Below are 22,324 nucleotides of genomic sequence, written 5' to 3'. Positions count from 1 at the left end.
TTTGCTTCAAGGATATTGAAGTTTTTCGGAGGCAGATGGGAGATTTTTAGGTTTTTATGGAATTGTTTTCGAGGTTTTCTCCTGCTTTGTTTTTCTGATGATCTGTTCAAAATTTTGATGTCAAGGAGTAACTAAATTGAAGCAGTAAAGTAAAAAGTAATATTAGGGCTTTATATTTTCAGACAGTCTTTTTGAAGTATATTGAGAAATTGTGTTCGAGCACATTTTGGTGAGAGAGCCGTTTTATAATTTTGTTTTAAATGCGGTACTTTGACTTCTGCTTTTATAGTTTTTTTTTAATCTGGGCTAATTGTTCATCGAGTGTTTTTGAATCTAAAAAGTGTTCTACTGGTGCTATTGTTTGAATCAACTAATGGATAGCAATTTTTTTTGCATCACGCTGTTTTTTATGAAGTTATGGTTTTGCCAGTAGTTTTTTTTATGTGTGTATTGCCTTTTACTGTTTTGTTTTTTTTGTGTATATTGTCTCCTTAACCGAAACTCCATTGAGTATTTCCATAATTTGTGTTTTTTGTTTTTTTAAATGATTTTGTGAAATTTTGTTCGATTTTTTTCAACGATCTTAGTTTTGCTCATATTTTTTGTTCCTTGTTGGCTTATTACTCTTGGTGAATGACAGGCTTTTGAGCTTCTAAGAAAAATGAGTCTTGATTTGCAGGTTCCTAAGATCGTAGCTAATAAATTTAAGATCTGCAAAGTTATATTTTGATATTTTTTATTTTCGCGCTTCTTTTCGACTTCTAACTTAGTCTCCTTAATGACAGGTCGGTTCTTTTGCGTTTGTGCTCCCCAGCTAAGTGGGTGCCTATTAATTAGGAGTGCATGCCATATTTTATAATGATTCACTGAGTGATGGCACGTGCTATGTAACAAGGGTATGCATAACGTACTGGGGGGGGGGGTGTACAAACGGAAAATTCCAGACAAGTTGCTTATTTTTTCTGTGACTTCATTGCTTTCGTTAAAACGGGAGGTTGTGTCAGGGCCCCATTCTGTAAAAAAACAGTAACCTATAGACACAGACAAAATTTGGAGCCCAAATGTTTTAGTGGAGTTTTTGATATAGAGTCTCCTTCATCGGTTTTGTTAGGAAATTTTTAAATTTATGTGTTCTTTTTTCGAGTTTATTTTTTGTGGCCAAATATTTTTGATGTTTTGTGACATTTGGAGACATTGCTCATAAAAGTAAGAGATGAGAACGTTGACTTGCAGGCTGGTTGGGGGAATGTAATTAAGTTACTTTTAAATTTTCAGAATTCCAAATTTTTGTCCATTTTTTTCGAAAACTGAAAATATTATTTGTCCAAAATAGTTTAATTTCTCTTAATATACATATTTACCTGCCATCTTAAGATACTTTCGAGGTATTAAAGGTTCTCTTCTCAATTTTTTGCAGAATTCAACCTTTTGAAAAAACCCAAAATTGTTATAAACAGAGTTTGAATTGAGAGCTGTTTTTCATTCTATTGCCTTGAAAGAGTAATGATCTTCTGTGAAACGTATAGGAGAGTCCTATGATCTATTGATGGACCAGTCTCTTCGAAGGAGGGTTAAACTTCGTGCGAAAATCTCTAACTTAAAACTTTACCTGTACAAAATTCTTGTAACTATTAAATTAAAAAAAAACTAAATTTTTTCAAGAAGCTAGAAATTAGCTTTTAGTCATTTTCGTTCTTTTTGCGAAGAATCACTTTGGATGTTTGAATATTATTTCAAAAGGCTTTTTTCTTAAATCTTGCATTTTCACTATTATTCGGGGACATGCATGCTCCAATTCATGCTCCAGCCACAAAATTAAAATTATATCTCTAATCCTGAATTTTTAGATCATTCTTGAGAGATATATAATTTAAAATAGGAAAATTCGCAGGTTAAAACGCTACCATCGTTACCCACTTTTGTCACCGTTAAATAATCAGAATTACGGTTGCTTGCGCGTATACACTAATGACACAGACCTAACCGTATGGGGCCCACACCTGACTAGATGCTCTTAATTGTAACAAATAATAAAATTACTGAGAAAAACTAATTACAATACTAAAACACATTACCAATGCATAATTTCTTCGCTTTCAGTCACAAGACGAAAAGATTCCATCAAGCTACTAACGAGAGCTAATCTATTTTAAGTGGCGTCAGATTGCAACGGATGTTGCTGATGCAGACTAATTTTTATTCAATTTTTTAAACTTTATTTGTTATTCACTTGCCACATGTTTTTCTTTTATTGGAAATAAGAAACGGCGTTGGCTGGACTGTACCATCAAATCATAAGTAGCTTGATTAGACTTATTAATTGCTCATGAACGAAGTTCATTGCAATTATTGTAAGTGTGTTTTTTAATGCAAAGTTTTCGCTTGACCGTTTTTTATAATAATAATAATAATAATTTATTTCCGAACTAGTGTATAAATATACAACACATTCGAGAGGTCACCCAAAAGGCCTGAGCCTGTCCATAGGATGGTGCCTCTATTAAGCTGGCAGAATAAAGAAGTTACCTTACGCTACTGATCAATTTACCAGAACTGTTTCGTCAGCACTTCGTTTCCCTGTATGTAATTGTGTCTTAATTTATGTAGGATATTAACTAGAGCAGATTCGCTTACAACTAAAATTTCTCTTACAATGTTTTTGTCTAGAGTAACTAAAAAATTTAACAATTTTCTTGTTCGGTACCTTAGAGGTTTTTTTTGTTGGCACGTCGTCAACCTCATGGTTTTTACGGTTTTTAGTCTTCTCTCATCAGACTGAATGTTGCGGACTTCTTCATTGCTGAAGATCTGTGATCCATAGCCACAGTCAGAACTTTGTCTCAAACTCTTACTCATTAATTTTAACAACTCGTACAGATGAAATTCCATTGGTGTCAGTAATTTATATTTCTCTCTGACATCGCGGACGCTGTTGAATTTTTTCAGTCCGAATATTATCCTGATTGTGATTTTTTGACCAGTTAAAATGTTTAAGCTCCGATTTGCCTGGCAACCATAAATTAGTACACCATACTGAAGAACTGGTTGGACATAGAGTTTGTATAACTTAATCAAAGTATTCCTTCTGAATCTATTTTTGTATTGGTAGAAATATAGATTGTTTTTTAAACTTGCTCTTGATTTCTTCTATGTGCGTTTTAAAGCTTAGTTTTTTACCAATGTGTACACCAAGGTTTTTTGTATTCTCTTTGTCATACAACGTTATTCATTGTATTTGTAATATTTTCACAGTCTCTCTTTTTGCAAAACACGTCGTTACAGTTTGGGAAATTTACTGTCAACTTATTTCTGTCAAACCAATCGCACAACCTGCCAAGATCGTTTAGCAAGTCATCATTGTTAAGTTTAGTAGAAGAGTAAATAGTTATCGTCCGCAAAAAGTATGATTTCGCTTGATTGGCAAACTCTCTCGATATTTTTTATGTACAGCAGAAAAAGAATTGGTCCTAAAACGGACCCCTGTGGGACACCATATTTAACATCTAAAACGGCAGACTTCTTGTCGCCAATCTGGACAAATTGTTTGCGATCAGATAGATACGATTTCAAGCGATGATAAACACAACCTCTCAATCCATACCTTTTGCATTTTAATAAAAGAAGATTGTGGTCAACAGTTTCAAAAGCTTTTGTCAAATCTAGGAAAACACTGCACGTTTCATTCAAAGAGTCGAGACCTAACCTGATATTGTCAGTAAGTTTTGCAATGACTTCAACTGTACTTCTTTAATTTCTAAATCCAAACTGTCTCGCTCAATATAATATGTTGAACCAGGAAACAATTTATTCGGGCATAGATTAATTTTTCAAATACTTTTCCTATTACTGGGAGTAGCGATATAGGTCGGTAGTGTAGCGATATAGGTCTTTCTCTCCTGATTTGAAAATTGGTATTACTTTTGCCGTTTTTAAAATTTTGGGATTGTAAGTTCTACGCATTTGTTGAAAACTGACGCCAATAGTTCACATGTTGCCGTATTAACGTTCTTCAGCAGGCTACTACTTAACTGAAACATATCACAAGAATTTTTATTTTTTAACTGTCTGACTTTTTCAAAGACTTATCCGCATTTGTTTCCTGCAAAACCATTGTTTTTGTATTGGAATATTTGTTAAATCAGCTGATTTGCTTTTTGTCACAGCTAATTTTTCTCCAATTGTAGTAAAAAAAATAGTTCATGTCATGGCAGTCTACGGTGCCCTGTGGTTCATTTTTTTTATCACCATTTAAATCTTTGACTATCTTGAATAATGTCTGTGACCTATTTTTACTGCCAATTTGTTGTTCATAAAAATTTGTATTGGCTAACTTGAATGCTGCTTTTGTTTTACGACAGATAATTTTGTATTTGTTTTTGTTTCGGTTGTATTATCTCTTAGATATAATCTTAAGAGTTTATTTTTTTGTTTGCGAGGCTACGAATAGTTGCTGTGATCCATTGTTTAGTCGATCGTGGTTAAGTTTGTTGAACGGTTGATATAACTGATTCCTTGGAAGAAATAATTGTCTGTTGAAGCCACTCAATCGACTGATCAATATCAAGAGACTCTATCATTAAATGCTGTTCTTTAATTTCAAGGTAGACTAGATAATTTTTTCTTTCCAAATTTTCTCTTTGAGTTTCTTAAATTGTGAATTTAAAAATTCCGAGGCCGCGGTCGTGTCTAGATTTGCAAAGAAAGTTGCTGAGAAATAGACTGTATAATGATCAGAAAGAGCGGTTTTGTCCACATTGCACACACCTTCAAAATTAGAGAAAAATAGATCAATGCAATTTCTGCTACATGTGGTTTCTCTGGTAGCCATTCTGTTGTTTTTCAGCTGAAATCCAAAATATGACAACATTTCTATCAGTTTGCTTGCTTTTCGGTCCTTTAGGAAGACGTTTATATTAAAGTCACCGCAAATTACATGTTTCGTAGCTTGTTTTGATTTAAGTTTTGTCATGTGATTGCCTAACAGAGCTAGGAATTCGTCTATAGGGTAATTAGGAGACTTATAAACTCCTGTTACTACTAGCACTTCAGGACCACTCTGAAGAATAGCACTGAGAATTTGCACATTTTTAATACTGCTTCTAATAACTTTTAGTCGTTTAGTATGAGTAGCATAGAAAATCCCGACCCCCCACCTGTATTATCTCTGTTGCATGTTACCAAGGTAGACAGATTCGGGAGTCTATATCCCTCCAAATTGCTTTCATCCGAACATCTGGTTTCCGTGAGGACTAATGCTAGCGGTTCATCTGGTAATTGGTTAAGGTATACTTCAAGTTGATCGTAATTCTGTCTCAGGGACCTAATCTTCTGTAGGTATATCGAGCGCTCCATTGCTTGTCCTGTCATTTTCTGTGCACTGATGTTCTAATTTGATTGTTTAATCAGCATTTTTCTGCGTTTTTGTCCTAGCAAAACCAGAAGGTTAAATAAACCTTAAAAACGCTGTGATTAGAGCAAGGGTTCAATAATTATACGTAATTTCCGCAACAAATTTTCTTAATGGTTTTCGATGCTCAAACAACAATGTTAACAACATCAATAATTATACTACATCAACAATGCTCAAACAACATCAATAATTATACGTAATTTCCCCCAACAAATTTTCTTAATGGTTTTCGATGCTCAAACAACAATGTTACAGAATTTCCTCTCGCGGACGTGGCAAGAGGAAAAAATAGATTCCCTAAACTGGCAGAAAATGTCGCGGAAGTCTCAACATACTGCACAAAAAATCTACAAGACAAGGCATGCATATGATCTCCTTTCGCGGAAGTCGCAAAAGGTGATTAAAGGACATCACGAAAGTTTACGGAAGATTGTCGCGGATGTCGCAACAATCTACGTTGGTTAAAAAATTTTTTAAAAAATTCTGTCATTTCGAGTACGAGTTATCCTATAATATCCGCCCGTTGGTAACTTCTATATTCTTTAGCTCTATGTACAAATTTGTTAAACTCAAGTGTTTTGTTTCATAGAGTAATATAACCAAGACTTAGTTAATTGTCAGAACCTTGGATAGTCAATAACAGAATGTTTACAGCTTCAAAACAAATTCGAGCAATTCAAAACCATCAATGAGAGAACTGTGTTGTCTTTTTTCTTCAGGGGACCTTGCCGCAAATTCCCTTTCCTGTTTCTCAAGCTGTCTTTTTTGAGCCACGACATGGTTAGCTTTGAGTTTTACAGCGTTAGCACCAGAAAAGTTAGGAACATCACGAATCACTGGGTTTTTTAGATTATTAACATCTAGAGCATAATTAACCCTTACAAAGACATTTTCACCCTTATTTTTCTTACACATCACTGAAACTTTACAATTATTCGTAACTGCAATTAGTTTTTTACTGCGAGCCAGTTTCTCGACAAAGGCATCTAGTGGCAAGGTCTCTTTCATCCAAATTTTGCTATTGTTAATTGGATTAAATATGTGTTTAAGCATCCTTCTATTTTTGTACACCTCGTCTTTGTCTCGAAAATAAGTAAACTTAACAAGCACTGATGGAGTAATACCAGGAGGCGTTTTTTCAGGGCCCGGTAATATGTGAAAAGCAATTAGACGGCTTTCCGTTATAGTAACATCACGAAGTTCATTTAGTTTGTTTAAAATTTTAGCAGCTTTGGTAACCATTCAGCGGTTGGCTTGGCCGCATCAAAGGGAGGGTTGTCTATTATCACTCAGTTTTGCGTGTATACCTCTCCTGCTCCCTTAACCTGGAATCCAGTTTCTCGGTAAAATCGGCCAGGTCTGCAAACCTCTCATCTGTTTCTTTCATGGTCCACAAGGCGGTCCAGTACTGATGCACTGCCTCTTTTGTTGCCCCATCTGGGATGCTCTGTTTGAGTTGCTTGAGGTCAGGGGTATCTTTTTGGTTGGCCATTATAATTGAAGAAATCAATATGATTCAAGAATGAGCTAAGTTAAAACGCAACAAAAATGCTATACAGTTTTGATTTAAGAACGCACAGGCAGAGAATTAAGTTCACTCAAAAGAGCAACTGCTTATCATGGCGTCTGTTTCGTCTGTTTCTTTTTGACTTTTCGAGTGATTTTTACGCCCTTGACTTTCTGCGCTTTGCGCCGAAACTGGTGCCATTTTTACTTTAAATCTTAATAGTGGTATGTATTAACCTCTAATGAGGTTATTTGAAGCCCTTTATTGAACTTCTTAGTCCCATTTAGACCTCCCCCCCGACTGAAGCAGGCTGAAATTGATTAGAGTTCCCACTAGTCGTTGGAGAGCAATTCTTCCGACGTTTAGTCGGTTATGTTTTATATGGTTGCGGGTTGTATCAACTTTGGTGTCATCGACTTTGAAAACGTTTATTTATGCAAAGTGTTCTTTTCCCCGTTACTGTCTCATTTGTTCCGCAAATTGATATTTTTTTTATAATTTTGGAGCTCCTGTGATGCGATTTTAGTCCACATGTAATTGGTTGATAACATTAACAACAATTTTTTCGAAAAATTGCGTTCTCATGGTTTTATTCTCTTCTGTTTGTTTCGATGAATTTCAGGAATGTTGCGTCGTATATTTTGTTACTATAAATAGCTGTTTTCTCAGTAGATGATATTCATCTCATTATATTATTTGTTCTTTTTTGTATTTCAAGACCTGTACTGATATTTTTACGACCAAAAGTTTGGATTGTATTGGTTTTGATGGTCTTTGCTATGTCTTTGAGTCAATTTGCGAAGTCAATTTGTAGTAATGACTTTCGTCAGCTCAGCGTTTAAAAAAGTTTTCAATTTCTTGTTAACCAAAAGTGGGCAGCTGATGGTTTAATGCTAGCTGTCTTGAATCATTAATGAATTTTTGATTATTGGTGTCTTCAAACTAATTTTCCTCGACGACTGATCCCATTGTCTCTTTATTAAGGTAGAAACAAAGCTATTTATTGTTTCGAGTTGGTAACTTTTGTTATCATTACTTTTGTTATCACTATGTAGTTTCGTGAAATATTAGGGAGTTTTTGAGTCTCGCCCCTGTTTTTTTTAATCTTTTTGTTGTGTGTTCTGTTTGGCTGTATAATGAAAGGTCCCCTTGGCTTTCCAATGAAAATTGGTTATTTACTTTGATTGTTTTTTGATACTGCTGCTTTATCACTTTTTCCTCTTATAAAATTTTAAAGTTTGAATTCTGTAACTTTTTGACTAGACAGATGCCATTGGCCCTCTTGTGGAATGTAATTGAGTCTTTTCAGTGGTTTCCATATCGAATGGTTCTGAGATCTTGGTCAGTTTCTTGTCATTTGAGATGTGCCTTTTGGAATTCCGTTTGAGGTTCTGTCACTCCTTCTCATTAATGACATGTCTGCCAGGCACTCTAATGAAGCAAAATTGATTTTCTGCTAGTTTGCAATTCATATTTATCAATTTCGACAACTTTGACACCATTTATTTATTTTCAAAGAACTCGAGTGATTTATGGGCCTATGTTTGTTGTTTTTCTGTTAGTCTCATTTTATCTCATCGGCCTTATAATTTAGCTAACATCAATCCGTTTGGTTTTTAGATGGCAGTAGTCTGAAGTCTAACGTAGCATATTTTTGATTGTAAAGAATCGGCCATCTCTAAATTTCTCGAAAAAAAAAATAGGAAAAGAGCTTTTTTAAATTTGTGTGTTCGTACATGCTATTTTGACTTTTGGTTACGGTTCCTCTGGTGAGGCTGATGGAAAGGCCTTTAATTTGTCCAATTGTTTGGAATGTGTTTCACGACTTGTGCTGTCATTTTTTTGTTTTGTTGTCTTACTCCATTTTTGCTAAGACCATCTGCTAACGCGCCAAGAAGTTGGGATTTTCCTTGACCCGTACTTCTTCCCAGCAGCTGAATTTTTGTGTTTGCAAAATCATGTTTGACGAGAAATTTTTTTGACGAGAAATTGCAAGTCAAACGTTTGGATCATTTTAGTTTTTTGTGCATTTAGAGAAAGGAAAAATGTAACTTCACTGGTATTAACATGATGTATACAATCTGTTGGATTACATCAAGTTTTAATTTAAAAAGCATCAATTACTCTTATAATTTGAAAGTTTCTTTTCTGCCTCGTTTGGTACACAATTAAGCTATTGGTGAGAACACACTATCGATTCAATTCATATAGATAAGCAACTGTATCCAACATATCAAGGCGAAAAAGCGTCCTTAAGCTTACAGGCAAATCTAGCTTAATCTTTTTTAGCAGGTAATTTGTCTGAGCTCAGATTGGTCACCAATACGTTTTCGAAACATAAAAATATTAAGCCTAAAAAGAGCGCAATTGATTTAGTATATTAGTAGGCTCAACGAAATTTATGTTAAACGAACTTTTTCTGTGCTTTGCACGCATTCTGTAAAGCGAACGCAAACAAAATGACGTAATCCTTTCTCGCTTTGTTTAAATAGCGTTGCTCATTTAGTTTACTCAGTAACATCCTCCTGCCCGGAAGAAAGTGTTGGGAGGATCGGTACAAGCTTAACGAGTGGGCGGAGGAGCGATTCGGACGACGTGCGTACGACGGCGGAGCGGGCGACGCTGTCGGAGCCGTAACGGAGTTCTTCAATCCGAGCAGTTGGATAGTAATCCCTAGGGTTGCTTTCTTCAACGATCCAAACTAAATCACCAACCTTGAGGTGCTGCTCGGCAGGCGTCTGCCACTTAGATCTATGGTTCAGCGCAGGTACATTCTCCTTAAGCCAACGTGCCCAAATTGCATTGGCGTAGGACTGTGCACGGGCGTACCGCTTACGATGACTGAACTCGTCGACACCAACGATAGACGGAATTCTGGTAGCTTTGTTACAGAGTAGAAAATGGTTAGGTGTTATTGCGCCTAGGTCGGACGGGTCGGCGCTTACGGGCGTTAAGGGACGTGAGTTTAGTGCGTATTCGACCAGACAAAAAGTAGTGTTCAACACCTCATCTGTGAGGCGACGCGTACCTAGGGTAGTGTACAGTACTCTTTTAAAACTACGAACTAACCTCTCCCAGAGGCCACCTTGGTGTGGCGCATTGGGTGGATTGAACCTCCACTTAATGCCCTTACGTGCAATTTCGGCGGCAATGTTAACCGTATTCCATTTTTCCATACATTCACGGAGGAGCTCTCTCTCCGCTCCAATGAAGTTCGTACCATTATCCGACCAAATCATAGCAGGAGTACCCCGACGGGAGACGAACCGCTCCACTCCCATTTCACAGGAACTAGTGTCCATGGACGGGACAACTTCAACATGGACAGCACGATTAGTGAGACAAGTGAAGAGAAATCCCCACCTCTTCTCGGTAGTCCGACGAACTGTGACGTAGAATGGGCCGAAGTAATCAACACCGGTGTTGGTAAAGGTAGGAGACTGGTATGCGAGTCTCTCCTTTGGGAGTTCTGCCATGATGCCATGATAGGTTGAATGGTTGCTGCACGGAACTTTCTACACAAGACGCAATTTGATTTGATGGAACGCAGTGGGGAACGTAGTTTAAGGATGGCATAACGTTCCTGTACCTTTGACCCTAAGTAATTGATGCCCTGATGGTGGTTCTTCAAATGAGCATGCCGCAGGAACAGTTTACAAAAGTATGACGCGCATCCAGCATGATAGGATGCTTGGTGTCAAAGTCAATTTCCACTATGCGTCGGAGTCGACCAGAAGAACGGATGAGACCATGAGGCCCAATAAACGGAGTAAACTGAGCAATGCGGCTGCTCTTAACGGATTTGTTGTCAAGAAGATCCTTTCTTTCGGTATTAAAGGACTCTCCTTGAACCAGGTACTGGAGATGACGCTCGGCTTCGTCAAGCTCAACAGGGTCCGCTATGCTGCCGTCTACGGTACGGTAACTTTCATGAGATGGTAAAAGACTGAGCACATATGTGGTGACACGAAGTAGTTTCTGATAAGGACTGAACTTATCAAACGGGATTAGATTAATGCTTTGTTCCTTGGGGGGCTTGGTTACGGATGCGGCTAGAGATGAGATGGAGTCATCATCTTGTTCCTTGGTTGCAACGCCGAGCTTGATGATATCAACGACGTCGGTATATGGCACGAAAGGGAATCGCTTAGTTCTCAAGAAGTCAGGACCCCTCACCCAGCTACTTGATTGCAGAACTTCAGCGGACATACCACGCGTGCCAGCATCTGCCGAATTATCGCAAGTTGCGACGTGGTTCCATTGGTCAACGCTGGTGTTCTCCAGGATTTCACTATCATGATTTGCAATGAAGATGGGGTGTTTGTTTGTTGATTTTATCCACTGCAAGAGGACGGTACTATCTGTCCACATAAAGACTTTATCCACAGTAACCGTTAATGCTTGACAGATTTCCTTTTTAAACGGGCAGCGAGGAGAGCAGCTTGTAATTCAAAATTAGGAACTGTCATTACCTTCATTGGTGCAACGCGGGCCTTGCCCAGGACAAACGCCAGCTCTGTTGTAATCTTCACAGAAGTGCAAGTTACTTGGACAGTAAGAAAACCTACTCCACTGAATACGTCTTGCGAGCTATCACCAAACATGTGGAGTTCAAGATGTTGGAATGGTCCTGAAAAGTAACTTCTCGGTATAGTGATCTCAGCTAACTGCTGCAGTTCAACACGCCAGGCAAGGAATCTGTCAACTGTGTCTTTAAGTAACTCGTCATCCCAACTTTGTCCATTGACACGCCAAATGTCTGTCAAGATTAAACGAGCACCAACAGTAAACGGTGCACAAGACCAATTGGGTCGTAGACCTTTGACACAAGACTTAAGACCAAGCGCTGTGTTAAACTTTTTGTGATGGTGCTGTTAGTACCCCTACTCAAAACCAGAGTATCGTTGTTGTGATCCCACTTAAGCCCAAGCACGTGCATTGATTCCTCCTTGGATGAAACGATGACCTTCGGTTCAGTGGATTGAGCAGACCCATCAATTCCGTCAGCCAGATCTGGTACATTGCTTACCAACTTAGTAAGCTTGAACCCACCTAGATGGAGAAGATGTACCAATTCCTTCGACCTAATGAGGGCCCTCTCGGGGGATTCCACTGAGTCTAAGTAGTCGTCCATGTAGAAGTTCTCAAGGACGGCTTTCGCAGCTTCTGGGTACTCCTTAGCATTATCACTTGCCGTGCGTTGAAGTGCGTAGTTGGCGCAGGTGGGCGAATCTTTTGCCCCAGAGATGTGGCGTGTATACTGGTGTACCACAACATTTGATGTGGGGTCCTCCCGCCACAAAAAGCGCAATGATGGCTGATCACATGGTAACACTCCAACTTGGAGGAACATTCCCTCGATGTCGGCGGATACGGCAAATGGATGTTGATCTTTTCTAGCTTGATCTTTTTTAGCAGGTAATTTGTCTGAGCTCAGATTGGTCACCAATACGTTATCGAAACATAAAAATATTAAGCCTAAAAGAGCGCAATCGATTTAGTATATTAGTCGGCTCAACGAAAATTATGTTAAACGAACTTTTTCTGTGCTTTGCACGCATTCTGTAAAGCGAACGCAAATAAAATGACGTAATCCTTTCTCGCTTTGTTTAAATAGCGTTGCTCATTTAGTTTACTCAGTAACATAAGCCAAACATTAGGATGATCAATATTCATAGAAAAAATGCAGAGATGCAATCAATCAACAAAATCCTGCTTGTGATTAAACCGTGTCCAGATTAAAATTTAGCTTTTTGGAAGAAGTTGATAATAGGTATTTTTCAATGGTAGTGGACTGATTCCTTGGGCAGAAAAATCTTGTTTATCCGATCAGAGAAACTTTAGTCTTTGTCGGCTTTCGTATATTGATCAATTTGGTTTCATCCGTATATTGAAATTCATCCTATGTTCAATTATAGTGAGCATACTATTTCCACAGTTTTTGAAGTAGCTATGGGCAGCTGTCTTAGTTTTTGAGTTTATAATAAACTCAAGATAAATGAATGAAAGAAAAACAGTCAATACCCTCCGTGGCTGTGTTTTTTAAATCATTGTGGTTTTTGCTGTGACACAAGTCTTTAAGTCGCTATCTATTAATATTAAGGGCTAATATGGGCGCAAGTATTATATTGGAGCAAATTATTTTGCAACCTGTTGAACAAAAAATGCACAGAGGCGAAAATGCACAAAAACCTATTTAATATTATTTGTTTTTGCTGCCAATTGCAATTGAGAACTTTCTCTGCCACGCACAGAAATTGAATCCTCTTCTTATGTTTTTGACACTTATTAAATTTTACAATTTCGACGAAGATTAAGAGTTGATTTCGAACTGCAGCTTTTTAAACCAACAGGGTGAACAAATCGTTGACTTATATAATAATTATTGTAAATGTTGCATTACGTTACGTAACGTTTAGGTGATCATGAGATACATTAGAGAATCAAGCATCATAAGGAAAGACTATACTAATAAGCTGATAAAAACAATCAGTTAAATCTTCTGCACGTTTTTAATTGGATGTTATTAGCCAATCATCACTCTTTTATCGATATCTCAAAACTTTTTTCGTCATGCAAGAAAAAATACTGCACATTTTATCTTTGGATTGGGGAACTTAACGCACTTGATTCATTGTGAGCTGTTTGTTCTTAGCTATCCTACACTACAGGAATAGTTTGACAGAAATGTTTGAAAATTTGGGGCAAATGCTAGGACCTATATTTCAGTTCACTGACCTGATTGAACAAAACACTTTGCCACCAACGCAGATCATTTCAAATTATAGGGGGTTTTACCACTGTCATTTTATGACCGAATGTTTATGGGTCGTCATTAAAAAACTGGTTCACTATTTCAGGTAAATTTATCATGATTTTTTAAAAGTGTTTTGCTCTGGTACGAACATTTGGTTGTAAAATCACCGGTTCTTTTTGGCGTAAGAATGGAAAACGATTTTTATATTATTATATGTCGCAAAAAAATGTTTGAAATGCTCTCTGGGTTCAGTCTTTATACAGGTATTTCGAAGGAAACAACAGCTACATTCTCCATCAAAGAAGTTTCGAGTGGTCAAAGTTGAAAAACAGCACCCTAGCATTGAATCGTTCCTTCACTTTATCAGGTCGATACCAGAGATTGAATATTTTATTTTGTTTTGGCGACGGCTGGTTGTCAAATTTTATTCGGTTCCTCAAATGAGAACATTTGGTCATGATTATTTTTCGGCGCCTTTGAAAGTGATTTTAATTTCAGATAAAAATGAATTGAAACAAGTTGGCTGAAACATAAAATCTCAGGTCGACATGGCTACCAGTTGTCTCCAAAAAGTAGCAACTATTCCTAGGTTGCTTGAAGTTGGAATCCACGACCCACCTGTTAACTTACATTCTACTGTTCATTTTGTAGCCGGACGAGATTCTGTGGGAGAGGAAGCCGAACTTATTTTAGCCCACACTGACAGCTTCGTTTGGGTGTTCAAGCTTAACAACATTAACAAACGAGACAGTTTTGCCAAATCGAACGAGCTATCTGCAATTAATCGACAATTGCACGAAGATACGAGAAGAGATTCGCAAAATGTAAACGACGTTGAGAAATTGTGTAGTTATGACCTTCTGTGTGCGTCGCAGATTACACAGGAGGATTACATAACTACTGTTGAAGTCTTAAATGTTACAAAAGGTAGTTCAAGGTTAAGTGGGTTGACTGGCGATAATACGAGTACTGATATTTTGACCTTGAGTGGTTGGAATTGTATAGCGGTTGGGTTTCGAAGTGGCATGTTAAGGTTTTACTCGGAGTCATTGCAACCTATTGCGCAACTGAGTTGGAATGTTGAAAGCGCTGTTATTAGAATCAGAGTTGACCCGTGCCCCTCGACGACTTTGTTTACAAACAACGAAGCTGAAAATACGAGTGTCAAAGCTCCCGAGCAGCAGAACATTGATAGTAGAAGTAAACGGTCTTCCGAGTTGATGATGTTTTCGATGTTGTCCGACGATCAGAACTTGTTCATTGTGCCGTGGTCTGCTATGAACGATTTTCTGATCCAGTCTAAGCTTCACAAAGCGAAGGTTAGCAGTTAACCATCATGCTTGTTAAAACAGTTGGACAGTTGTCTATGCTATAGCACGCAGACGTATGAGTCTGTTCAGGTTACAAATGGTTATTTACGGCCCGATGACTAATTTTTCTCGCTGAGGGACTGCGAAAAAATGATTTTGGTTGCCTTAAAGTGAATTGGGTTTTTGGTTTAAAGAGTAATCATTTTCGGTTTCATGTTTAAATAATGGTTACGTGACTCTGCTTGAAATCATTGAGAACTTCTGGCGTTTGTCGAGAACCGCGGGGCGGTTCGACACGTTAAGTCAAAATTTCGAAGTGACTTCTGCAGAGTCACGTAACCATGCTTAAAAAAACGGAAAAGATCCAAGGGAGGTCATTGGCATTCAGGGGGTTTCAGGTTGCTGCCTATGCCTCGGACGGGCATATGGAAACATTGACAGCATGTGACATGCAGAGTGTGTCCCAGAGTGGACTGGGAGTGGCTAAATGGAGTCTGTTAGACCAAGACACATCAGTGGGAGTGTGGATGTTGCCACAAGTGATCGAGCCAACTGCCTTCGAACACTTGCAAACTGCATCAATTCTAGGAGGACACAATGCCACTCCTAAGGTGAGATGGTGGGATAGATGCTTAGTTTTGTAGATTTTGAGGAAGATTTTGTACTAGAAGGAAACTGTTTTTTGTTGCCTGCTTTATTTGATGTTCTTTCTCTTTGATTGCACACTTTTTTTTAAAACCTGAAGTAGAAAAGTGGCCGCACCCAAGTGGTTGATTAATATGGATAGTAATTTTTTTTACAAAAAATGTGAATTAATTGTAATATGTTGCTTTGAAAAGACCTCAACAATATTGAGTTCCCTTACACAGTTTTTTTCCGTACAATAATTGAGTGCTTTGTCTTTCAGACCAATTGTCCGCGTTTTGTGCGCTTCGTATCAGCAGGCTGTGGACCATATTTAGCCGTGTATGATCACATTTTGCCCAATCCCTCCTCAGCCCTTGTGAACCCGCTGGCTGCCCTCAATTCCAGTGTTAGCAGAGTGGCATCCGACTATGCCCACAGACTGCGGAACTCTTTCTGGTCTGCTGCCTCTAGTGCACTTGCAGGATATACTGGTCAGCCACAGAATCAAGAACATCAGAAAACAACAGCAGGTGGGTTGTTGTTGTTGCTGATAATGGAAAAATCGACCTTTTTTTTCATTCAAGATCGAAGTTCTTATTATTTTACAATATTGAAGCTGTTTAGAGGCATCACTTGAATTGGCACTTAACAAGCCTTTTGGTGACCAGACAAACCTAAGTGCGCTTTATTGAAAGGAGAATGTGTCCTTAGATATGTGATCAACTTTATTATGATCAGAAACCGTTCCTAATTATTAATAGCCGCACAGCGATATCTGGGGCTATTATTGGCCTTCTCTTGGTTTTTTACAATTCAAAGAATTTGAATTGTATTGGGGCGCTGTTTTTTTAAAGATGAGTTCACACATTTTTCAATGACTTTGATCTTTCAAAACGGGATAAACAGGTAAAGCCCAGCGGGCATTAAATTTCATTGGAGGCCCAAAGTGGGCTTTAGTAGTCCTTCAAGTGCTAATAGTGGTGCAGCTGCTGGGATGGCCTCAGTTTAAGATTAAAAGGTCTTTTTTAGGAGTTTTTGGTCTCAAAATGGTGCAATTTCTCATGTTTTTGTTAAACTTTTTTTAGTTGTTTGATTGGTCTTAGGTTGAAGTTTTTAAAAAATGGTGAAGGCCTTTTGCGAGACAAAATTACTTGCTCTGACCATTTAATGAGCTATATGTTTTGGTACTACAAACACGCAAAATGATACTAATTTTTGCAATTTTTTTCAAGTTTTTTGAAATTGTTTGTCATTTTTTGAGTTTTTCCTGCTTAAGTAGCCACGGAATTGCCTTTAAGGTTTGATAACAGGGCATTGTATAGTTTCTAGTAACAATGGATTGATTTTCAACATTTTAAAGTCTGGAATTTTAGCATTTTTTGATATAATCTGCAATTTTTTTTTAAATTTCCTAAAGTTTTTGTCAATGTTTGATGTTTGTCCATTCTCAAGAGCGAGGGAACCTATTCCACGTTCGGCAAAAATTTAATGCATGGCTGTTAGTTTCAATTGATTTGTTTTCAACAATTTAACCTTTCGAATTTTAAAAATTTTCTGATAAAATTTGCAAATTCAAGTTTTTTCAGAACATCTGTCTTTTATTCAGTTTTTCTTGGCTAAGTAGCCAGATAACCTCATACAGGGTTTGATAGTATGTTTTATTAATTAGTTGCTAGGGGGCAATTGAATGGTTTTCAATATTTTAATAGAACAAATTTCATTTTTTTGAAATTTTTAATAAAAATTATTGCCTATCGATCTTTGAACCAATTAATTTTTTAAGGCTTGGAATTGGCTGACTGGATAGCCTCTAGAGACACAGAAATGATTCTTAAGATACTAATATCACAATCTCCAGCAACATTTCCTTAAAATTTGCAATTGATTTCATTTTAAAAAACAAATTTGGCCATTTTCGAGTTAATCGATCTTCAAGGGGCAGTGAATTTTTTCAGGCCTTGTGGATATAATACTGCAGCAATTTGAGAATCAAAAATTGGTTTTGAACATATTTTTGAAATAGGTTTATTTAAGGTCATCAAATTTTGCCTTAGGGATTAAAGCTTCAAAGTTTTAGCAATGATTATATTTTTGTTTTTTTTTGTTTGTTTGTTTCTCAATTTTTTGAAATGGTTTTTTGTGTTTTGGTTGGCATTGCTCAATTGATCTGCTGGTCAGGTAGAGTACTTCTAAGTTTTTCATTCAATTCTGTGAATTTTGTTTCGGGATTTGTCCTGCTATGTTTTTTATTTCGTCGCGATTTTTGTTACGACCATATGACGTCACAACCACTTCAAATCTGCTTTTTGTTCATTAGTTCATGCAATTTCAACTGAAGTGCATGTGTGACGTCATTTTTCGCTCTTAGTGGTGCAAGTTTTTTTGTTCATTCGCGTGATTAAATTTTTGGTCACATGACTTACCTCACTCTTTAAAATGACTTCCTCAGATAATGTCAAATGGGTGTGTTTGTCTTTCTGAATATTGGTTAATAGAGAGCAGCTAATAGAGGCAGCAAAAATTTATACAGATTTTTAATCAAAATATAACATATCAGCCTTCAATGAAAGAACGAATTTTTTGTCTGTCTTTTTTACTGTTTTTTTTGGGACTACAGATCTATGAAGATTTTGCGGCTATTTTCTGGCAATCTGCCAGCTATGTTTTGGAAGTTTGTTTGCAAACGGGCGCCGTTCTGTATTTTGAATGCAAGAGAACAAAGCAGTTGGAATGTGAAAAAAATTGTTGACATTTCACGGCGGAGCGATTTATTTGAAAAGCTTCAGTGTTTTATTCTGCGTCGTAATGGCGTTAAATGATGAAGATTTAAGAGACAGTGCTATATTATCACTGGTAGATGACATCTGTTATGACGTCGTTTCTACGATGCCCCATTTGAATTCCCATTTAGAAGGTGATAATGAGAATGCAGTGGCTAAGCCTTCTGTCAGAATGAGAGAAGAGAAACTGAATCTGAGGATGTGCTTCTCTGATGGATCAAGAGATGCTCAACACGCAGTCTTCTCTCCTATCGGAAATCTGTGTTAGTGCCAGTACCATAGTGTCTTATCAGCATGTTCGTATAAAAATATATTCATGGATATCAGTTTCAATAAGCCCCGGGCATTTAAACTGCTACTTGATGTTTCTGGAATACGATTTTCTACAGAGTTGAGATTTTTTTGGAGCTCTGACGTTGCATCGAGTCCATCAGTAATTGACATCGAACAAGAATCGGCCTTCTATTTTTCGTATTCCTTGCCTTGCAGTTTTTGCAAATTCCACCTCACCCCTACCCCCCTCCTGGTACAATATGAATAACAGATAGTTTCACCCCTTTCCATGCCCCCGCCCCCCCAAGGAACCAGATCCCTCTTTTCTCTCAGGTACCGTACTTTTCTTTTGGCTATTTCCTCATCTTTGGTTCAGTTTTTACAGTACTTTCAAGTTGTAGCTCATCAGTTTTTGTTAGCAACTGGAAATAGGTTTTTCGGTGTACCAAACTGAAGACGAAGAAGTTTGTTTTTGCATGACGGTCAACGTCTTGTCATTTACAGAGTGAAAAGTAGAGTTTATCACTTGATCAAATTGGAGCAACCCATTTTGGTTAAGCTTTGGTCTCTTTTGGCACAATCTAATTTATTAAATGTAAGTCGCACTTGAACGCAATGGTTAACAACGCTCCTATCTCCACATGCTTTAACGATCCTTTAACATGCAGCCTACACGACCATGCTTAAGTGACTGATCTGCAAATGTTTTTTTGCTCATTAAGCACACAGCTTAGAAAAAACAAGCGAGACTGAAAGCTATCGACCAATATTTTTCGTATGTAGCCAATTCAAGAGACAGCAGGAACAGGCGTCGGTAGCGCAAGGGATTAGACCTGTGGCGGTGAAGCGAGGGGCATGGGTTCGAGACCGAGTCGATGCAAAAAAAGCCCTCTTTTTTGTCTCAAAAATGGTGAATCTTGTTTTTCATCCACTGCTGTGTTTCCTTCTTGCTCCCTTCTTTATTTCCCTTCCTATTTATTCTTCTATATCTAATTTATTAAATGTAAGTCGCACTTGAACGCAATGGTTAACAACGCTCCTATCTCCACATGCTTTAACGATCCTTTAACATGCAGCCTACACGGCCATGCTTAAGTGACTGATCTTCAAATGTTTTTTTTGCTCATTAAGCACACAGCTTAGAAAAAACAAGCGAGACTGAAAGCCATGGACCAATATTTTTTGTATGTAGCCAATTCAATAGACAGCAGTAACAGGCGTCGGTAGCCCAAGGAATTAGACCTGCGGCTGTGAAGTGAGGGGAATGAGTTCGAGCCCGAGTGGGTGCCAGAAATGGCCCTTGTTTTTTGTCTCAAAAATGGTGAATCTTGTTTTTCATCCACTACTGTTTCCTTCTTGCTCCCTTCTTTATTTCCCTTCCTATTTATTCTTCTATATCTAATTTATTAAATGTAAGTCGCACTTGAACGCAATGGTTAACAACGCTCCTATCTCCAAATGCTTTAACGATCCTTTAACATGCAGCCTACACGACCATGCCTAGTGCCTGATCTGTAAATGTTTTTTCTTGCTCATTAAGCATACGGCTTAGCAAAAACAAGCCATCGACCAATTTTCGTTTGTAGCCACTATGGATAGACAACAATAACAGGCGTCGGTAGTGCAAGGGATTAGACCTGTGGCTGTGAAGCGAGGGGCATGGGTTCGAGCCTGAGTCGTTGCCAGAAATGGCCTCTGTTTTTTGTTTCATAAATAGTGAATCTTGTTTTTCATCCACTACTGTGTTTCCTTCTTGCTCCCTTCTTTATTTCCCTTCCTATTTATTCTTCTATATCTAATTTATTAAATGTAAGTCGCACTTGAACGCAATGGTTAGCAACGCTCCTATCTCCACATGCTTTAACGATCCTTTAACATGCAGACTACACGACCATGTTTTAGTGCCTGATCTCTAAATGTTTTTTTGCTCATTAAGCATAGGGCTTAGCAAAAACAAGCGAGACGAAAAGCCATCGACCAATTTTCGTATGTAGCCTTTACGGATAGACAACAAAAACAGGCGTCGGTAGTGCAAGGGATTCGAACTGTGGCTGTGAAGCGAGGGGCATGGGTTCGAGACCGAGTCGGTGCAAAGAATGGCCTCTGTTTTTTGTCTCATATATGGTGAATCTTGTTTTGGATCCACTACTGTGTTTCGTTCCTACTCCCTTCTTTATTTCCCTTCTTATTTATTCTTCTATATCTAATTTATTAAATGTAAGTCGCACTTGAACGCAATGGTTAACAACGCTCCTATCTTCACATGCTTTAACGATCCTTTAACATGCAGCCTACACGGCCATGCTTAAGTGACTGATCTTCAAATGTTTTTTTTGCTCATTAAGCACACAGCTTAGAAAAAACAAGCGAGACTGAAAGCCATCGACCAATATTTTTTGTATGTAGCAGATTCAATAGACAGCAGTAACAGGCGTCGGTAGCCCAAGGGATTAGACCTGCGGCTGTGAAGTGAGGGGAATGGGTTCGAGCCCAAGTGGGTGCCAGAAATGGCCCTTGTTTTTTTTGTCTCAAAAATGGTGAATCTTGTTTTTCATCCACTACTGTTTCCTTCTTGCTCCCTTCTTTATTTCCCTTCCTATTTATTCTTCTATATCTAATTTATTAAATGTAAGTCGCACTTGAACGCAATGGTTAACAACGCTCCTATCTCCAAATGCTTTAACGATCCTTTAACATGCAGCCTACACGACCATGCCTAGTGCCTGATCTGTAAATGTTTTTTCTTGCTCATTAAGCATACGGCTTAGCAAAAACAAGCCATCGACCAATTTTCGTTTGTAGCCACTATGGATAGACAACAATAACAGGCGTCGGTAGTGCAAGGGATTAGACCTGTGGCTGTGAAGCGAGGGGCATGGGTTCGAGCCTGAGTCGTTGCCAGAAATGGCCTCTGTTTTTTGTTTCATAAATAGTGAATCTTGTTTTTCATCCACTACTGTGTTTCCTTCTTGCTCCCTTCTTTATTTCCCTTCCTATTTATTCTTCTATATCTAATTTATTAAATGTAAGTCGCACTTGAACGCAATGGTTAGCAACGCTCCTATCTCCACATGCTTTAACGATCCTTTAACATGCAGACTACACGACCATGTTTTAGTGCCTGATCTCTAAATGTTTTTTTGCTCATTAAGCATAGGGCTTAGCAAAAACAAGCGAGACGAAAAGCCATCGACCAATTTTCGTATGTAGCCTTTACGGATAGACAACAAAAACAGGCGTCGGTAGTGCAAGGGATTCGAACTGTGGCTGTGAAGCGAGGGGCATGGGTTCGAGACCGAGTCGGTGCAAAGAATGGCCTCTGTTTTTTGTCTCATATATGGTGAATCTTGTTTTGGATCCACTACTGTGTTTCGTTCCTACTCCCTTCTTTATTTCCCTTCTTATTTATTCTTCTATATCTAATTTATTAAATGTAAGTCGCACTTGAACGCAATGGTTAACAACGCTCCTATCTTCACATGCTTTAACGATCCTTTAACATGCAGCCTACACGGCCATGCTTAAGTGACTGATCTTCAAATGTTTTTTTTGCTCATTAAGCACACAGCTTAGAAAAAACAAGCGAGACTGAAAGCCATCGACCAATATTTTTTGTATGTAGCAGATTCAATAGACAGCAGTAACAGGCGTCGGTAGCCC

General features: G+C 38.0%; 1 protein-coding gene across 2 annotated transcripts in view; it reads left to right on the top strand.

The window, feature by feature from the left end:
* The first annotated feature begins 14,151 nt into the window (after window positions 1-14,151).
* The window catches only part of LOC142339654 (rab3 GTPase-activating protein non-catalytic subunit-like), a 57,939-nt gene continuing 49,766 nt past the window's right edge, over window positions 14,152-22,324 (top strand). For both annotated transcript variants that reach the window (XM_075389847.1, XM_075389846.1), the window contains exons 1-4: window positions 14,152-14,993; window positions 15,383-15,595; window positions 15,892-16,141; window positions 18,523-18,654. In XM_075389847.1, coding sequence (XP_075245962.1) covers window positions 14,223-14,993; window positions 15,383-15,595; window positions 15,892-16,141; window positions 18,523-18,654 — 1,366 coding nt within the window. In that variant the 5' untranslated portion in view covers window positions 14,152-14,222. The remainder of the gene's footprint in view (window positions 14,994-15,382; window positions 15,596-15,891; window positions 16,142-18,522; window positions 18,655-22,324) is intronic.

The sequence above is a fragment of the Convolutriloba macropyga genome, chromosome 5 (assembly GCF_964194025.1).
Source record: "Convolutriloba macropyga chromosome 5, txConMacr16.3, whole genome shotgun sequence".
Classification (NCBI taxonomy): Eukaryota; Metazoa; Xenacoelomorpha; order Acoela; family Convolutidae; genus Convolutriloba; species Convolutriloba macropyga.
Note: the sequence above shows the minus strand (reverse complement) of the source record. Positions and strands in the feature narration are given on the sequence as shown.